The 19474-nt window shown below is 37.4% G+C and overlaps 1 protein-coding gene across 1 annotated transcript in view; it reads left to right on the top strand.

Moving 5' to 3' along the window:
- tmod4 (tropomodulin 4 (muscle)) overlaps positions 1-19474 on the top strand; it is a 106141-nt gene that overhangs the window by 41500 nt on the left and 45167 nt on the right. Inside the window, exons 2-3 of the mRNA XM_039750733.1 lie at positions 3091-3283; positions 6209-6365. Of these exons, the coding sequence (XP_039606667.1) occupies positions 3167-3283; positions 6209-6365 (274 nt within the window). The 5' untranslated portion in view covers positions 3091-3166. The remainder of the gene's footprint in view (positions 1-3090; positions 3284-6208; positions 6366-19474) is intronic.

Here is a 19474-nt window from a genome sequence, read left to right as displayed (position 1 = left end):
GGAAGCTTTGCAGTTCTCTTTCACTTGTTATGGACATGGTTACAGTTGTTCATTAATTTCTGACTGGCATATCCAGTTCAAGGTCTCTGGTAGATGGTGCTCATCCCAGCTGCACCTGAGCGAAAGACAGGAATTAAGCCTTGAATGGAGCACAATCCTCATGGATATCTGAGTACATATGATTCCAAAGTAAAATTGATCTAATTAGTGTTTCAAAATTTCCACATGCACACTAAAACACACACACACACACACACAGGGCCAATTTAGGATTGGAAGGTTAACCTATTAGACTGTGGGAGGAAACCAGAGCACCCAGAAGAAACCCACATAGACACAGGAAGAACAAGTAAACTCCATGCAGGGAGCATCTGAGACAAGAAGCCTGGTCTCCATACTGCAAGGCAGTAGTGCTACCACTGTGACAGCATGCCACCTGTCAATAACATTATAATGTTAACTTTTGTAGAATTGGTTTAAAGCAGTTCTTATTTTTCAATTAATAGACACAAACTGTAAGTGAGTAAATTTAGTACATGCACATGTTAAGATGAATCAGGTAGTTAACGATAATATCATTGTTTGTAAACCTCATGCTGGAATCCCCCAAAACTAATAAAAAGCTCCCCATTTGTTGTTACTCAGAGGGTAAGTCCCCTGTAATCCACATAAAATTCAATCTCTTTGCCAGTTTTTATCAAACGTCTCAGAATTACAGCTAGGAATTGCACTAAAGCTCTGACTTGGATAAAAATGTACCCTTCCTCAGAGTAGGACATCAGAAGTAGTAACAAAGTGTCCTACCTCTACTCCCATTAAGGAGTAGTAGGCCATTTTTGAGAATAAATGATATCACAATTTTACAGCACCACTTGCTGTAAATTGCCGCTCATTAAGACATTTTTTAATTTTCTGATACTAATACTCAGGCTTCACCACAGGAAAAAAAAGAAGAAGAAATCATAATACGGTTTGATATTGTGCTAAGCTGCTTGTAATTATTGGCACTTTGCAACACCATCAAGAATAATACCATAACGGGCATGGAGATGGAATGACTGAGACACACACGGCGAATGAGAGGTAATAATAGGCACATTTACAGTATTTAACAATGAATGATCCACAGTTGTACTTTCTGAATAATCACCTTCCCGCGTATATGGTCACGGGAAATACCTCATAAGGTAACAGTTGCTGAAACTAACCGCAGCTGTTCCAGCACTTTTCTGAAGTTGTGTTCACCCCTCTAGTGTCCCAGTTACCTTCCAGAGTCACATGCTATGTTTCTGTCAGTGAGTCCCCCATATCTTCTATGAAGCTCTATTTATCCAATACCATAGGAGTCTCCACCTGCCTTTTGAACCTTCATGGGGTCATGAAATGTAACACAAATGTTCCAGGGGTTAATAGAATGTGGAGCTCAATATAGCTGTGTGACATTGTACTGTCAATCACCAGCCTGTCTTCATGGAATTATGCTGGCTACTATAGTACAGTTTGCATCCTTGACCACCAGTGTGTTGATACTGTGATAGTGCTTGCGATTGAAATATGTGTTCTCATCCACTGTTGAGGCAATGATCTTTAAATAGGTTCCATCAATCACACCAACATCTCCAGGAAAACCAGCATGAATTTGCATGAATGTAGCTTTCTTTAAAATGATCTTTTATGGAGTGGTGGGGAAACTGTAGATATTTGGGTGTGACCTCATGTGTTGTAAGGGTATTCAAAGTTTAGTGAAAAAACTTGAGAAATGGTTGGTTGTAACATACTTAAATCGTCACTATTACAAAACTGTATTTTTCATATGGCCAAAAAAACATAATGTCACCATCACTTTTACTTCAGCTCATCACACTTGACTTCTCTGCAAAGATTGAGTGATCACATGGCATACAAGGTTTATTACAAATGTTATTCCATCTCTGTCAAATCAATATGCTTTTATGAGTGCATTGTTGTTGAGCATTTCCAAAATATTCCACCTTTCCTGGGATGTTTGTGACAGGTTTTGCCTGAACACTTATCTTCTGGTAACTCCTAATGAGTTAGGACAGCTTTCAAGCTCTCCTAAATTCTGGTGAAATACTTGGAGCAGTTTCCTAAATTTTGAAAATTGATAAAATGCTTTACAATCTCCAGTCAGTTGGGACCATTTTCCTACACAGAGGTGCCTGTTAAATACGGGCACTGAACTGTACCTTTTTTTGTAAATTAAAGTATGTAGTCTTAAGGCTAATTTTTATTCTCTGCCAAAGCACAATATTGTTTATATTACTCATTAAAGAGTAATTTATCAAAAAGACACCATTAACTGTACATGAGAAAAATTAAAAGATGTACTCATGCATAATCTATCTGTAATACCTTGTGAAAAACCCCGAAATACAATATTTTTGGATAGATGAAGAAATATTACCTTTAATTTTACTTAATAAATGGAATTAAGGCTGAAATAAAAGGTTGTACTTCAGAACATTTTAAATTCCTGGAGTTGGTATGCCAAGACAAAAAGGTTGAGACTTCCTGGTCTGAAAAGGGCTCCACAATTTGAGTGGTGAATGTTTCAAAGTATTTTTTTAAGAAAGGAATAAAGTACTTATATTTTGTGGTACTCTCTTCATGACAGCTAATGCTGACTCTCCCTTTAGAATTTCATCGTTGATCAAGTGTTTTTGTGCTATTTGTCTTACTTTGTTTTTACTAATTGCTACCTTCATTTGTCAGTTCTTTTGGCCAGTATGATTGGTGTTGGAGGAGTGGTTCTCAGTTTCACACACTTAGAATTCTCAAAGTATTCAAAGATCTGCTAAGTGTGAATATTTCTATAATGTTATTGAGGTTAGATACTGTATATATTGAATGTGTATGCCCATATATAGTATACATGTAGTAGTATGTTGTATATGCTGTTCTAATAGTTATAACCTCCTGCTCTTTTCCTTCTGTGTAGTTTTTATATCAGGTATCTTTTAGACTAGCTTTATTACCTGAAAGTACAGTTGATGTGTTGTCTGACAAGCAGCAACATTTTTCATATTCACATTCTTTCACAAAATTACACATTTTACTTTTTCTTTGCAGGAGCCTTCTCCTCCATTTCTTTGCCCCTCCCTGTGCCCTTTTCACGCATTTCATCTGAAGACAGAAGGCCAACACCATGTCAAAAACAGAAAAGCAAGATTACCGAAACATCGATGAGGATGCAATTCTCAAGGGACTCAGTGCTGAAGAGATTGAGCAGCTGGAGTATGAACTGCAGGAGATGGACCCTGAGGTAAACGCTCGTGATGGGGTGCCAGAGTGTCCCTGCCTCACAGCTCAGACCGATTGTCTGCCTGTTTGGAGTCTGCATTGTCTCACAGTGTCTGCATGGGTTTAATTCCTACATTTATCTTTGTGCCAGCGATTCCAGGGTAGGCTCCAACATCCCTGAATTTGATTAGGCTGGTTTAAGCATGTTCTGTCCTCTTATCCTAAAATGTTACATTAAAAATCACTGCATATGTGAATATGGCGGAAGAGTGTTGATTGTATGCTGCAATGAGCCACCATCTAGCTTTGCTCCTCAGGCTGGAAGTATGAGGATTCAAACTGGAAAAGAGGACAAAGAAAATGAATAGATAGATACAAAGTTATGAAACTGGAGTTATAAAGTTTTTTCAGTTTTTAAAACCCATACGGTGTACTAAAGTGGCTTGCGATGAAAGATTGTTTATGTACCTGACAATTGTTTCTTTTTGTCTGGCCTTTCAACTGCATTTTATTTAGAAGACTACAAGGTACAAGTAAGAGTCATGTGGCCAGGAATTCACAGTCACATTAGTAATAATTAAGTTTAAAAATGGAAGAAATTTTGTATGCACATCCTAGTACAAATGTACTGGAAATGAACTTCAGCACTTAGCGACAAATTGTTGAGATCATATAAAAAAATCAGCCCTCGTTTAGAGTAAATTCATGAAAATCAAAGAAGAGAAAATAAATAAAAGTGTGTCAGACAGAAATGCAGGCAATATAATCTGAGAAAGACAGGATTTGAAAGATGCTCAATAAAGTGGGAAACAGGAGGAAATGATCCATGAATCAGTAAAGTTATCCATAATAAAATAAAAATGTGTAAATATACAAGTTTGAGATAAAATTTTTACATTTTATGGTATCTTGGTTTGGAAACATTTTGGAAATTTCTTGCATTTTTTGCAATTTTGTTGGATTGTTACTTGAAGATGTGTGTTCATACTTTTTTGGAAATGTTTTTCTTTTGACCGAGGAGGAGGTGTAGGACCAAGCTCTATGAAGAAGGTTGATGAAGCACATCAATCCCATTTTGAAGTGGGAGGAGATGAAGAGAGAGAAGATAACCCTGAAAGAAGCTGTGGATGTCACATTCAAGCTTAGAAAGGGATGTCATTTAGTTGTGTGCAAACAAGCACATTCTCAGTGGAGGAGCAGAGGTATCCCAGACACATAGGCAATAATGTGAGAGAACCTTGGACAGTGCAAAGGCAAAAATATATAAATGTAAACCTTTCAGAATGCTTTCCCCCAGCCTGAGCTGAAGGAATGCTTGGCTGGAACAATGTGACAAACTATTCTAGATTACATTAAAAAGTGAATGCAGCCATGGAATGAGCAGTGCTAACCATAATCATTCTAGTCCTTAAACAGTAAATCAAACATGGAGCAATTAATCAAGCGTTAGTTCCTAATTGTTGCTGTTTTCCTCATGCCAATGAGGGTCCTTGACCACATGTATGTGACCTATAATCAAAAGGTTGGACCTAAAGCTGGCTGCACAAGGTGTATGGTGGATGATGTGGATGCTGGTTTGCATATAATGAGCTAAACAGGATTCCGACTAAAAATGAAACATTCTATTTAAATGCTCTCAGAATGCAAAGAATTATTTGTTTCACTTTTGTTAGTTTCTGATCCCCCCTCATCCCTCCATAATCAGGGGATCATCCAGACACTTCTAGAAAAGCTATACTGTAGTTTTTTTTTTCTCTTGAGCATGCTGTAAGATCTTTTGTTAAGGAAGTATTAAAGTTGACTGGTGTAGTGGGGGCCACAGCAATGTCCTTTTCTTGTGCCTTACAGTGTGGTGTGGTGGTCAAAGCACAGGACCTTATTCCCAAAGGCTGCTGGTTCAGTTTCTGCCTCTAAAATGCACTGTGACAAACTGCTAAATTATTAAACTGGACCTGTGCTCCAATTAAAACAATTTAATGTATGTTAGTCTTGTAATTCACTTTGAATAAAAAACATCAGCCTAATATACAGTAAACTAACACTAATAACATAGCATTTTTATACCTACTAAATGCAATTTAGTATTGCAGGGACTAAGCCTATTCGAGTAGCACTGGATGCAAAGATGGAAACTACCATGGACTAAACATCAGTCCATCTCAGAACCCACTCACACACCTACCAAGTTCAAATCATCATCTTAGGGGATGTAAGAGGAAAATTTACAAAGGTACAAAGTAGAAACGCCACACAGACAAAGACCTTGGATGACCAGGCATGGGATTTGAACCCAGGATACTAGATTCATGAAGCAGCAGCACTAACCACTATTTTATTATTTTGCCCACTAATAATCATAATACTGTTTTTCTTTGACTAAATGTTTATAATTTGCACGCACCTGCTAACATATAGGTTTCCAACATATTTTCAAAGTTTCTGAGGGCCTCCATCTTTTAACCAGTGACTGAGCCCACTAATACTTTGTTGACTATGGCTGCCATACCTCTAATGCTGAAGGCTTGGATCACAGCTCCCACATGCTGTGAGTGATGACAAATAGCTGGTTTCACAGCTGATAAAACAAGTGGGTTTCCTCTTACCCACACAAGAAGGATAAACAATTGAGCTCATTATCACAAAAGAAGGCAGATCTGAAGGGTTCTTCATCAGCAAAAATGGGTGGGAAGGGTAAGAGTTTAAAAATTGTTCCAAACTATTAATATCTTTCAGGTTTCATCCCACCAGCTGTATTTATTAATGGTTCTCAAACTCCACTCCCCAGGTCAGCTGAGTGTTCTGAATTTGAATTGCTGACAACAGTATTTATTTTACTTACTCCCTCAGTTTGGGGAAACAAAAAACTAATTTGAATCACTTTGGTACAGAGCTGCCACAGTTTTAAATCTGGGTATGCGTACTAAATACATTTTGTTTTCTTTCCCAGAATGCTATGCTGCCAGCAGGCTTTCGTCAGAGAGATCAGACTAAGAAGAGTCCGACTGGGCCCTTCAATCGAGATGCCTTGATGGAGCACCTGGAAAAATCAGCTTTAGAAATGGCTGACCGAGAGGACCTTGTGCCTTTCACTGGGGAGAAGAAAGGTAGCTTCTGCTTCCCTCCAATGATTCAACTTTTGTAGCTAATGAATTTTAAAGTGCAACTTTTTCTTGTGCAAAGATGGGTAGACAGCAAGTTAGCAGAATGATGGCAAGTAATGTGATTATTGTAGCATCCTGAAACAGGTAGGGACCCCAGGTAAGGTTTAGAGTGTTTTAAAATAAGGTTGTTTTGTTTGTGCGGGGCTGTCACAAACAGAATGCAGATATTGCTACAGTCTTCTAGTAAAGACCCTGATCTGGGGAAACACACACTTTTTAAAAGCAAATTTCACTTACAAATTTCAGTATTTACACATGATAAAATGAACTGTCCGTTGTGGCATTGAAACCAGGATTACAATCACAAGCTTGACAACAACATAGTTATGCTATATTATACTTAATTATTGACCTAAAAAGCAGGTGAACTTGATTAATACCCTTAAAACCATAACATTTATAAATGTAAAACTTCTTAAAACTTACCAACTACTTTATTAAGGTTGTCCAGACACATTAACTGTAAAAGAAATCCAGTGATTCCATATGCCTAGCAGACTGTATGATCCAAGTATATAAATGGATATGTTTTTAAAAAAATAATTTTCACACTCCAGATTTTTGTTTTATGTATTAGTTAGATTGAAACGTTTAATCTGAGAGTAACACTCTGTTGCACATGGAGAATTCTCAGGAACACAGAGAGGAGAGAAAAATTAATTGGGAGCTACTGGCCAAATGGGTAAATCCAGAAAATAGTTGTTAAACTAGTGATAGTGGTTATGTGATGACAATATTCTTTCAGGGACAATTCTCTTTTAAACCACTTCTGAGCGTTACTACAATCAAAAAGTCATTTTTTTTTCGTGGCTGTATTATCTTTGCACATTGCAATGAAAAAATGTGCCCATTCATGTCTGTAATTTCTTTTGTTTACATTGTTTTAAGTTGTTTGGAGAGAAGTGATGGATGGCAATGCTTACTCTTTGTAATAAATATTAGATGGATTTATATTGAAGTCTCAGACTGGGCCATATGTGGTAAGGTGTATCATAGGTCTGTGGTGTGAATCAGCACAGGTGCAGGGTTTTGTTTTAAAATAGTGTGGCTCAGACACAAGCGTCTGGGTATATGGAGGAAAGATGTGTGGCCAAGGAGCACTAATCGGGGAATGGCTTAATTAAGTATGCACAATTTGCACAGCTAACCCTCTTTAGCAGTTCCGTGGGTCAGTGATTGTAAGTCCAACACTCACAGGGTTATATAAAGGATCTAAGCAGATCAAAATGGGAATGAGATAAACTATCCAAAGAAGAAATCAAGGACAAAGGGAAAAAGACAGCAGAATCAAGCATTTGGGACAGTTTAGAGGAGTGGAGGTGAAGCAGTTGGTGAAGCCCCGTGGTGGAGTAAGAGGAATGACAATCCAGGGGAGGATGGAACTTTGCTAAGTGATCAGAGCCAGGAATATTGACTACTCCTGGGGTCCTACAGGTTACTGGCAAAGAAGGCAGGATGAGGGAGCCAGGCTTGGATTGTCCCAATGGGCACCGATGGAAGGTGGCAGGGATAGATGCTGTATGACAAATTGCATTGTCTCGTGTCTCAGTCCAACTGAGCAGACCTATGTGGATGTGCAAGAAGCAGTCCTGACTTTGATTTTATGCACGGCTTTTAACAGCATGTTGGATTTATTTATTTATTGGTTTTATTGTCATAGTACTATTTTTATGGATTATTTGTTGAAGATTTAAACTGTGCTGCAATTTTTACATTGTTGTTGTTTTTAATAAATATGCATTTTTCACTTTTATCACCATTAACTTGTTTGTGTCCTCAACTCCTTCCTGGTTTTTCACTATTGATGTCCTGGGAAACATTCAGTGGCTGCGGGCACCTGGAACACCACACCATACTGAAATAACATCTTTCATTTTATGTCACGGCATATTGCTCTGACAGTTTTGGATTGTTATCCAGCTGAAACACAAACGTATTGCAGTGTTCTAGAAGTAAAGATAAGGATTTTCCTGAATCTTATTTGTCTTGCATGCAGTTCATCTTTTTGTAAATTTGAACAAGACTGCCACCCCCATCATCCTTACAGCACCATGCTACCAATACTACACCTTACTGTGGGGTCAGTATGATATGTCTGGCATCCTGTGTGTGATCTGTGCTACACATTGCTTTGCGTTCAGGTCAGAAGCTTCCATTTTTGTGTCATTGCCCTATCAGACTTTTCATCATATATTCCTCAGTGTGATACTTTTTAAACACATTGTGAGCAAGGATGTGGAATCTTTATTTTATTCTAGGGTTCTTCATTACCTTTCTTTAATAAAGAGCCTACTTGTGAAATGTCTTGGAGATTATTGATCCTGAATATCATCTCTAATTACAGACCCTGACTTCTGTAACTTCAGTTTAGTCACAGAAGAAGAAATGTCCATCAACTGAATTAGCTTGATAGTTATCCTTGCTGCTGGTGTATACCAATGTATTGTGGCCACCATAATAAGTACTGGTTAGCCTATGTAAGTCAACATCATTATTTTCACTTCATTTTGCTTATTTTATGCATTACAATTCATGTACCTTTCTTTTTTGTGTTGAGGAGAGACTGTCATTTCTTCATAAAGAAATTGTTTTTAAAAAGCAATTTCTATAAAAAAAACTATTTCTTTACCAAAAAAATTGTATTTTTGACTGAGGCTCATTTTTGATAAAAAAAAAAATGAGCAAAATATGGTATTATCTGAAATGAGACAGAAGCTCCCCTTAAAGAGTCAAATGTTGAAATTTGGGGTGTCTCTATTATTATTTAAATGTTAATTTTCAACATTTAAAATTATTATAAACCTAAAATGCATACTGACTTTTTGTAATAAATTATAGGAGATATTTTTTTCAGTTATGCTATCATGCATAGGCAATGAAGGAATGACCCTAACTCAAACTGGTATGCAGTTTTCACACGATTTTCACTTGAAAGGTACATTAACTAGACTTACAATTCAAACTTAGTTTAATGGCTTTGACTCACAAATAAAACACAAAAACACACATGATATTCATTATTGTCTCTTTTCTTTATGCCTTTTAGTTTTGCAAAGCAATCCAAAATGAGCAATATGTCTGAGGGTGTTAATGTTACACTAGTGAATGCTGCTAGCATGAGCTATGTAGAATGTATTTTAAGATTTGTTGACCTCCATGCTAAGCCTGCCTGCAAGAATATGTTAGGTCCCCAGAGGTCTCCATGACCCCACCCAAGGATAGAAAGAAAGGAGCTCATCTGTTTTCTTCTTTCTGAAAAGGGAGTGTATTTAAATGAAGAGAACATAAAGTAAGTAGCCATACACATAAACTGTTAAAGAAAAAAATTTACAATGTCTGTGACAACATATCATAAAAAGCAACTAATAACTATGAGGCAGAGTGAAAGGAGTGTATACCAACAATGTTGACATTAATATTAATATACTTCAAGAAATGTCAGTTTCTTTTTAAGATCTGCCTAACAACATGGCTCCATACCTTATTTTATTTGATCCCATCGTCACAACTACCACCCTTCCTGCCCCTTCTTCAAGATGGTCTGGTGTTAGCTCTCCCAAATACCAAAGTATAGTTAATGTACACCCTGATTATGCATATTGTTCTGCCCCTTTAAAGTAAGAAGTCACTTCTGCCTACCTGGTTAGTGACTTCTGTATTTTCTACAATTCACATATCTCTTAGTACTTTGTTAATGTTCTACCACTGAGGACCTGTTCATCAACTTCACATGTTCTTTCATGGACAGTCTAATCTGGCCCCAACACTTTCAGCTGCAGCTTCTTGCAAGTGCCTTCACTATTCAGGTGTTGAACCAGGATCCTTTGAGACTAAATGCCTCATTCCTGCCCACAGATGCAGGAGTAGCTTAGGCTGAACATAAGCACAAACTTGGCATCCCCAGTAAACTTTCAGCACCTATGTGGGCTTCCCAAGTTTGTCCGACTGTTACCCTGACCATCTGAGTCAACTGACCACCAAGACCTGATCAGTTGATAGCTCAGCACCTTCAATGGAGTGTCATAAACGTATAGCTTCAGATCAAGTGACAAAGGCTATTATGGACAGAAATACTCTGTACACATATGAGTAACCTTGTGTTGGAATAAATTGTGCAGTAATTATTCATCAGTACTACTTGGACCAACCAGAGACACTCCTTCGAAAGTCACAGAATAGGTGAATCCATCTTTCAATATGTGAAATCTCCCAGTGAAAGTAAAGCCACCCTGCGCAGGTGTAATGGTTAAGGGTTTGGACCTCAAACCCTAAGGTTGTGGGTTCAAATCCCACTACTGACACTTTGTGACCATGAGCATGTCACTTGACCTGCCTGTACTCCAATTAGAAAACCAAAAGAAATGTAACCGATTGTATCATAAATGTTGTAAGTCACCTTGGGTAAAGGTGTCAGCGAAATAAGTACAATACATGTAAATCTATCTGAATACCCTACCAACCATTTCTAAGAAGACTGAATGTAATAAAAAGATTTTACGTATAAGCAACATGCTAAGCTTTCCTCTCTGTAACTATCATCATTCAAAATCCAGCTACACATAACTGGTACCCAACAAGGACCTGTACTATAAGAATCCCTCAAAATTTATAGGACAGTTCTGGTATAAAAATCTACACCAGGTTGAGGCAGCTGTTTTAAGAGACAGTGCTAGGCACTGAAATGAGTCAGACTGTAGCTAGTTAACCTTTTTCAACCTCCTCAGTTCCAGCATCTTTCCTGGATGTCATGAAATGTTCCACATCTAAGGTATTGTTCCACATCTGAGCTAATTTCCATTGCCAACGTATAATTTGCACTGATCTTTTACTTACGTTGTTTGGTTGAGCCTGACCAAGCGGGGTAAGTCACCAGCAAAGCTGACATTTTTGGTGAGTCTCACTCACATTCTTAGCTTGAGGGTTGAATACCTGTATCCCTGTTCTACAAAGGTTTTATTGGCATAATCAGGAGAGTTCATTTTGAATTCCTTTTTGTTTAACCATACATCTTAGGCCAGTTTGAGATGGTTACCATTCTAAGTACTCAAGATTCATATGTGAATAGTGTTAGGGAGAAGAAGCTACTGATGGATGTTAATCAATCAAATAACTGTTTTTCCCTGGCAATGATAGTAAGTAATTAGGTAATTAGGGTCCTACTTTATTTTACTGACCTTTCTCTGTAAGGTGTTTTTTTCTGGCCATTAGACTTAACTGATGCACACTTGCTTTAGAAAACAGAATCACACAACATATTGCTTCAACTTTTTGGTAAGTCTGGACTCTTAACAGGCCTTGCATGCACTGAAAGCAAAATTAATTTCCAATATTTCTTACACTCCTGAGCAAATAGTTCTAAGTATTCCAAGGGTATGCTATTTAATTTACCACAATAATGTTAAAAATCCTCAGTACTTTACTTTTACTTTTAAAAATATTTTAAAAATATTATATAATTTAGACCCAATATGTTTATGTTATTTTATTTAGACATTTTATTGAAACACAAACAATACTTACTCAAGTTATGTAAATTTTCTAATAAGACATGCAAGGGATATATTTCAAAATCATGACTGGATTGTTTATTCCAATATGCCTTAACTTTTTTGTAGAGAAATGCTTTGTAATCTTTGTGTTCTTTCTTGAATGCAACTATTTTTAACAGCTCTGCAAAGTACATGTTTCATGAATTTAATAGCTTTATTTAGCTGAAAATATGAAATTTTGAAAATGGAGATTGCATCTCTATTAAATCTTCTTTGCCTAAAAATGAACAGATTGGGCTCTCTGTTAGAGAGGGACTTATCCCAAAGGGCAATGATTCAAGTTGTTACTCTTCTTTTTACAGCTTTTAGGCTAACTAAGTGTTCAAAGAGTCCAGCTGTAGGCCTCCACAGCTCCACTCTGTTTATGAGCCAATCAATGCAGTATGAAAGTCAGAATTACATACAATACTCTAAATGTGGTGCAGTGTACAGTTTCACCATAATGACATCATAACGTGTGATGTACTATATATACTCAGCAAAAAAAGAAACGTCCCTTTTTCAGGACTGTGTATTTCAACAATAATGTTTTAAAAATCCAAATAACTTTACAGATCTTCATTATAAAGGGTTTAAACAATGTTTTCTATGCATGTTCAATTAACCATAATCAATTCATTAACATGCACCTGTGGAATGGTCGTTAAGACCTTAACAGCTTACAGAAAGTAGGCATTTAAGGTCACAGTTCTAAAAACGCAGGACACTAAAGAGACTTGTCTACCGACTGTGAAAAACACCCAAAGAAAGATGCCCAGGGTCCCTGCTCATCTGTGTGAACGTGCATTAGGCATGCTGGACCAGACAGGAGTGGCAAAAAGTGCTCTTCACTGATCAGTCACGGTTTTGCCTCACCAGGGGTGATGGACGGATTCGTGTTTATCGTCGAAGGAATTGAGCACGTCTGGGACCTGTTGGATCGCAGGGTGAGGGCTAGGGCCATTCCCCCCAGAAATGTCCAGGAACTTGCAGGTGCCTTGGTGGAAGAGTGGGGTAACATCTCACAGCAAGAACTGTCTGGTCCAGTCCATGAGGAGGAGATGCACTGCAGTACTTCAAGCAGCTGGTGGCCACACCAGATACTGACTGGTACTTTTGATTTTGAGCCTCCCTTCATTCAGGGACACATTGTGAAACATTTTTAGTTTATATCTTATGGTGTTGACTCTTTTAGTGTTCATACAAATATTTACACATTAAGTTTACTGAAAGTAAAAACAGTTGAAAGTCAGAGGACGTTTCTTTTTTTGCTGAGTATATATGCTACCTATTTTACATTATTTTCTATGAGGATTTTTAAATGCTTCTTCTCATTACATGGAGGATGATAACTTTTAATCATTTAATTACCTGTGCCCCATACTTGGAGACCTATCTTTAATGAATTCCAGTTCCCTCTTTGAAGAGTTTACACTCTTTTAATTTTATATTATTGGCTACATCCACAGTATATTCCAGTGTTGATGCCTGGTATTAGTATTTGGTTTCTGCAAATTTCACTACATCTGAATCTAACTCATTTCTATTTTTTAGGTAGAGCAACAGTCTTTACATATACATCTGTGCAACACCATTGATACACCCTACTTGCCACAGGTTTATGTCTAGCTCTATGGCAAATAAAGTACTCATACCATGCTATCCTGGGGCCTCATTTACAAAGTTTGTGTATGCACAAAAAAGAGGCTTGAAATGTGTGTACATAACTTCCCATGCAAACATTAGGATTTGTAAAAGAACACTTGCTTCGAAAGCTTGCATACATTTATGGCAACTCTGACCCCTGCTTAAGCAACATTTCGGAAAACCTGCAACATGACACCAAACCAGCTAAATGACGACTCACACTCCTAATAATTGTTACCGTGGATCCATTATTATATTTTGTTTTGATGTGAGAAACATATTACATCTCAAAAATGTTTTGGCTTTTCATTAGTTTATACCTGTGGTTGTCAGTTCTCAGGGAAATGGCCAACAGATCAGGAACATATCAGCCAAGCTTCACTCTTTCATACCTGTTTGCTGGAGCCTTTTAACAGACCATTGAGGCACAATATCCAGTTTTCATATGTTTTGGTTGTACATACAAAAAATACATGTTTTTGTCTGCATAAAATGTCAATTTGCAGCAGTGTCTGGCTCTCACTTTACTGCACCCCTTATATTGTAATAAGGGCAACAAAGCAGTTACATTCCATTAATGCACAACTCATCCAAGGTGTGACTGGCAAATCTCGGTGGCCTGAGTCAACCTGTTATTCACTTTTGTTTTAAGCAAAGTAGCTTTGACAGATATGATAGAACTGTACATGGTGGCTGGCATGTTGGAAGGTAATTGGCTGAACCCTCTGTGTTTTATATGGCCTGTGCTATTCATTGTGATAGTGATTACCTGCTCAGATGATGGTATCTTACACTATTCCTGGGACCCCAGAGCACATAGGACAGATGCTATAATGCTGTGTATGATCTTGCACTTTCAATTGCGGAGTACAGCCAGATACTTTTGAATGCAGGTGGTGGTGTCTAGATGCATCAGGTGGGACGCTGCTCTACCAGCCAATGAAATTCTGCAGCCTTGTGATGGCATGCTGTATGTATGAGGTTGATTAGCATGCTCCATATATGGATGATTCAGGTCAGCGTTCAAAGTGTGTTCTTGTACACATATTTACAAGGTGATTGTAATTTATAAACAGATTCTTATGTATAACAAATTTTATAAATCAGATTTTTGTGGTGTATGCATTTTCTTGTTTGTTTTTGACATGTGCATATTTTCATGCTCAAATCCAAGTTTTATAAATTTGAGGTCCCTGGCACCCTAATTCATAATGTGCTGTTTGTTTCTTGAATCACATATTTAAGTTATCTGTGGACCTTTTTTATTATACTGTTCAAAGTTGCCAATAAATCTGTGTAACATCTGTTAATAAACTTTAAACGAATGCAGATCTGTGATAATCTCTGCTTACTTTGCTTAGCATATTTAAACTATATATTAACATAGTGTAACATTTTGACAGAATGTCAGATGATGCATTTCTTACCTTGTATTGTATCAATCCCTGATACATTTCAGAGAATGAAAAATTTACATAAAGGAGAGGAGTTGGTGACTTAGTACCTTTCCTCTTTTGGCTTTTAGACCTACATACGTAACATATTTTGCCACATGCAGTAAATTTATATTGTGCCTCACAAAGTATTTACAGTAGTTTGTTATTGTAAGATGAAAGGTGCAGTGGTTAGTAATGGTGACTCACAGTGCCAACAATCTATTTTTCATTCTTGGGTTGGATATCGTCTGTGAAGAGTGCACATTCTCCACCTGTGATCCTGCTTTTTTTCCCCCTGTATTACTTCTGTTTCCATGTTATTGTATGTGGTGAGTCTAAATTGGCACAGTAATCATACACATAGTGTATTATTATTATTATTTACATTTAATTATGAATCTCTAAAAACACTCAAACATATTTTTAGAGTGTGGGAGGAAATGTTTATTGGGCCAAATACTCTAATATGCACATTTTTAGGTGTGGGAGGAAACAGAAGTAGGTATTTATGCAGCATATATGATTTATGCTATATGTGAGTGTGCCCTGTGAGGTACCAGTGAGCAGCATTCATTTGTGCTTTATACCCAATACTAACTAGGTGGTGCTCAGCTTTCTGTGAACCTGCAATGGAATAAGGGAAGTAAGGTTTTTGATATTTTGATTATGCAATGACTTTCTTAATCACTCGTTTCTTGTTCCTGATACATTATCATAAGAGCAAAAATCAAACTATAAATTGAGAATTCATCTTTTACTGCTGTTTTTGCTTTTTGGTGCTTGTATTGTTATAATTTATTTATTTTTATATAATCCATTGTGATTAAACAGAGCAGGGATGCCAAAGAAATGTTGGGGTGCCACCCGGGCAACCCTTGTTAATCAGAGAATCAAAAAAAAAAAAAAAATCAGTGTGCATGGGCAGTCAGGTCAATGGGGTGTTAATAGTGCAAGGTGTTTGGTTTCATCGTGAGCTGTGTCTCCATTAAAGTTCAGGTTCAGAATGAATACCTCCTTCTGTAGACTGCCTGATTTTATATGGCGTCCTGGGTAGAAGGGATGGGGTGTTCTCCTGGCATTGAGGGCGAGGCGGGGAGGTCCTCTCAGAACTGCAGTGGAGATTGAAGAAATGGTTAGTGCCAGTGCCTCCTCTTGTCCCAAAGTGGTGCCTTTTTAGAGCTTGGCAAGGAGGTTCCCAGGTGAGCATGCATGACACAGTCTCATATCATACATTGCCCAGCAGATTCTAAGTGATCTCTAAGTAGCAGTTTTGCCAGCTGTACCAATTCACTGAAGTATAACTCTCTTTTTGTGTCTTTGAGTGACACTGAGGTAATGTTCTTTTCATTTACATCACACCAATTCATTATATTTTGCTTTCTTTATTATTCAATTGAGCCCAATAACACTTTCAAAGTTTGTAATCTCTATAAACAATTGTTGATTATATTGAACACAATGTTTAACCACACCTAAAATGTAAAAAATTACCAAACAAAATGTTGAAGAATAAAAGTACTTTTCTCTCTTTCTGGTGATCCTTAAATTACTATGTTTGTTTTTGTTTAAAGAAACAACCATAAATAATCAAAAGGAAAGCATTAATATATAAAATAAGTAATGCATAAAAAATATTTGTAATTGAATTGCCACTGATATTCATTTGAACTTTCTGCATTCCTTATTGACAATGCTCTTATTTTATATCGTTACCAGTGAAAATGAGTTGCTTATATAAGCAATGCACTTTTACTTTAACAGTGAATTAAAGCAGATTCTTTCTTTCTTTTTATGACCACTATTACAACACTGTTTAAGAATACTGAATGTTCCATGTCAGTTTCACTTACTGTCCATGCCAATTTACACTGGGAAAAAAATTAAATGGGTGGCACAGTGGTAGTGCTGCAGACATCCCGGGTCCTCTCCTTCTGTGGAGTTTGCATGTTCTTCCATAGTCTGCGATGGTTTCTTCTTGGTGCTCCAATTTTCTCCCACAGTCCAAAGATATGCATGTCAAGTGAATCGGTGATCCTAATTTGGCAGTACTGTGTGGTTGTGCTGTGTGTTATGTGAGTGTGTTGTTATGTGTGTGCATTTGTCCTGTGATGGACTGGCACTCTTTCCTAGGTCTGTCCCTGCCTTTTCTCTGTACTAGATGGGGTAGGCTCTAGCACCCAACCCCTAAAGGCCTGCCGCCCATCCCCATAGCACAATCCTATTCAGGACAAAGTAGTTTAGACAATGACTGACAAAACTGAATTCTTTAGCATGCTTTGTTAGATACACCCAGGTCATTAAGTCTTGAGTCTATCCATATGAAACCTCAGTATATTACTGTCCAAAGACTGTTTTTCAATATTTATGATATGTCTGTTTTAACTGAAAGTTTATACAGTATATCCATACTTGTGCATATGTCAATGCAAAACGTGTGCCAAACTGTTGTGTGGAATGCTCAGAGATTCCAAAAATAGAACAGGCGAGTATAATACAAATCACACATGTGTGCTAACTGGTGCAAGACTGACAAAAATAACTGAAATTTCTTTCTTGTTGTGCAACATGTAATCATTTTGTTTTCACTCTAATTATAGTAAACAGTCTATCCTGCATTGCCCCCCATTCATTTTTTTTTTTTGGATTTTATTGATTTTATTAAAATCAAATAAAATTCCATACAAAAAAGTCAAGTTTTACAAGACTTTGTTTGAAACAAATCAACCCCCAACCTGGATTGCACCTCATTCAAAGCTGCTTCTATCCTCCTTATCTTCTAGATAAACATGTATTGAAGACAGTAGCAGTATTGTCACATATACAGAGTAGAGTGAAATTCTTACAGTATAAGTTTGACTAGCATGCAAAATGTCACCCATCTCTGGCACCTTGATAAATAGAATGGGTGGTTCACAGAACTTAATTTTATTTAGTTGAAAACAAAAATCTGATAACTCCTTATGATAAGCTGATTAGATAGACATTCAGAGTGGTGCATTAGGCCAGAAAGTTTAGTATTGATTCAAAAAAAAATGCAGAGGAAAGGGTATAACAGCAGATGATACTCTCTCCAGGACTAAACAACAAAATAAACACTTTCGGACACCAGTGAGGCGACTAGATTACAGCTCAATATAAGTAAATTCATAATGAAGCTCCTTCCTGCTTTTTCCTTCTTCCTCCTCCATCTTTCACATTCTCCTTGTCAGGTGAGCTGTAGTCATTAGTTCACTCTCAGCTACAGACTCCCCTGGGCATGGGCTAGGGGTCCCTTTTAAATGCTGACCAGAAGCGTTTTCAGTTGTCATACTGACATGATCCTGAAGCACTTCAGGGTTAGCCTGAAGGCTATCAAAGTATTGAGGCTATTTTGTTGGATGAGCCTCAGGTTGCTCTGCCAACAGGATTACCTGTTTGAACTACAACACCCAGGCACCCCTGCTGGATTCTGCAATATTATGGCATAAATTAGCTTCTGCTACCTAGTGTCCAGGAGAACTTTTTTAATATTAAGTATTTCCTCAGTCATCTGCTATGATGTTATTCTGTCCTGGTAATGTTCTAGTTGATATTTTGGATGGGTCCTTAGCTTGATGACTAGGTAATGTCGTAACTCATATTTTGGCTGGGATATGAAACCCTCTGCCATTGCTAGAACCATTATACTCTTCTTTTCAACAGCTATAGTGTTGCTGTGGGTAAATACAATTGCCATATACACTCTTAAAAATAATGGCTCTTCGATGGCACCTTTATGGTTCTTTACTAGTTTGTGTAATCTCTCATAGCTCCATTGCTTAACAAAGAACAATTTCTTTGCATATGAAGTTGGTTCTTTGTGCTTTGAAAAACTTCTAATTTGTGGAAAAAAAAGAATCTTTAATGTATGGTAGGCAACCTGGCAGAACACTAACAGATTAAGTAAAGCTGGACTTGTGTGATTGCATGCAGCAAGAGTTCTTCTAAAATCATGAGCCATTGGTATTTAACAAATCTGTTACCATCTATTCATGGGTATTGTATGGTTCCTGTTATGGATCTAAATAAACAAATGTTCCTTCTGGAACCTTCATGTGGATGGGTCTATTGCTAAACAAAGATGATCCCCCTTATGGCCTTACTCTCAAGAGCCACTCTGGCACCGTTATTTAGTAAGTTAGCTTTCAACACTATAGTTATTGGTGTAAGCTTCTTGGCCCTTACCTTGGATTATGTTGGTTTAAATTTGGATTGTTATATTGATGTCCAATAATTAGCACAGCATTTGGCCATGGTTTGAGAGCGGACATCAGAACACGGCTGCACAAGTGGCCTATGTTTTATATTACACGGGAAAAGAAATATTGGTCATTTGGTGAAAAATTAACTTGTTTCTTTGTGGTTTCCAAACCTGCCCTTTAGGCATTTCGCCATCTCAGCCTAGAAAACAGGAAGGTGTTGT

The sequence above is a fragment of the Polypterus senegalus genome, chromosome 1 (assembly GCF_016835505.1).
Source record: "Polypterus senegalus isolate Bchr_013 chromosome 1, ASM1683550v1, whole genome shotgun sequence".
Lineage (NCBI taxonomy): Eukaryota > Metazoa > Chordata > Cladistia > Polypteriformes > Polypteridae > Polypterus > Polypterus senegalus.
The sequence above is the reverse complement of the archived record's forward strand: the minus strand, read 5'-3'. Positions and strand labels throughout refer to the sequence as shown.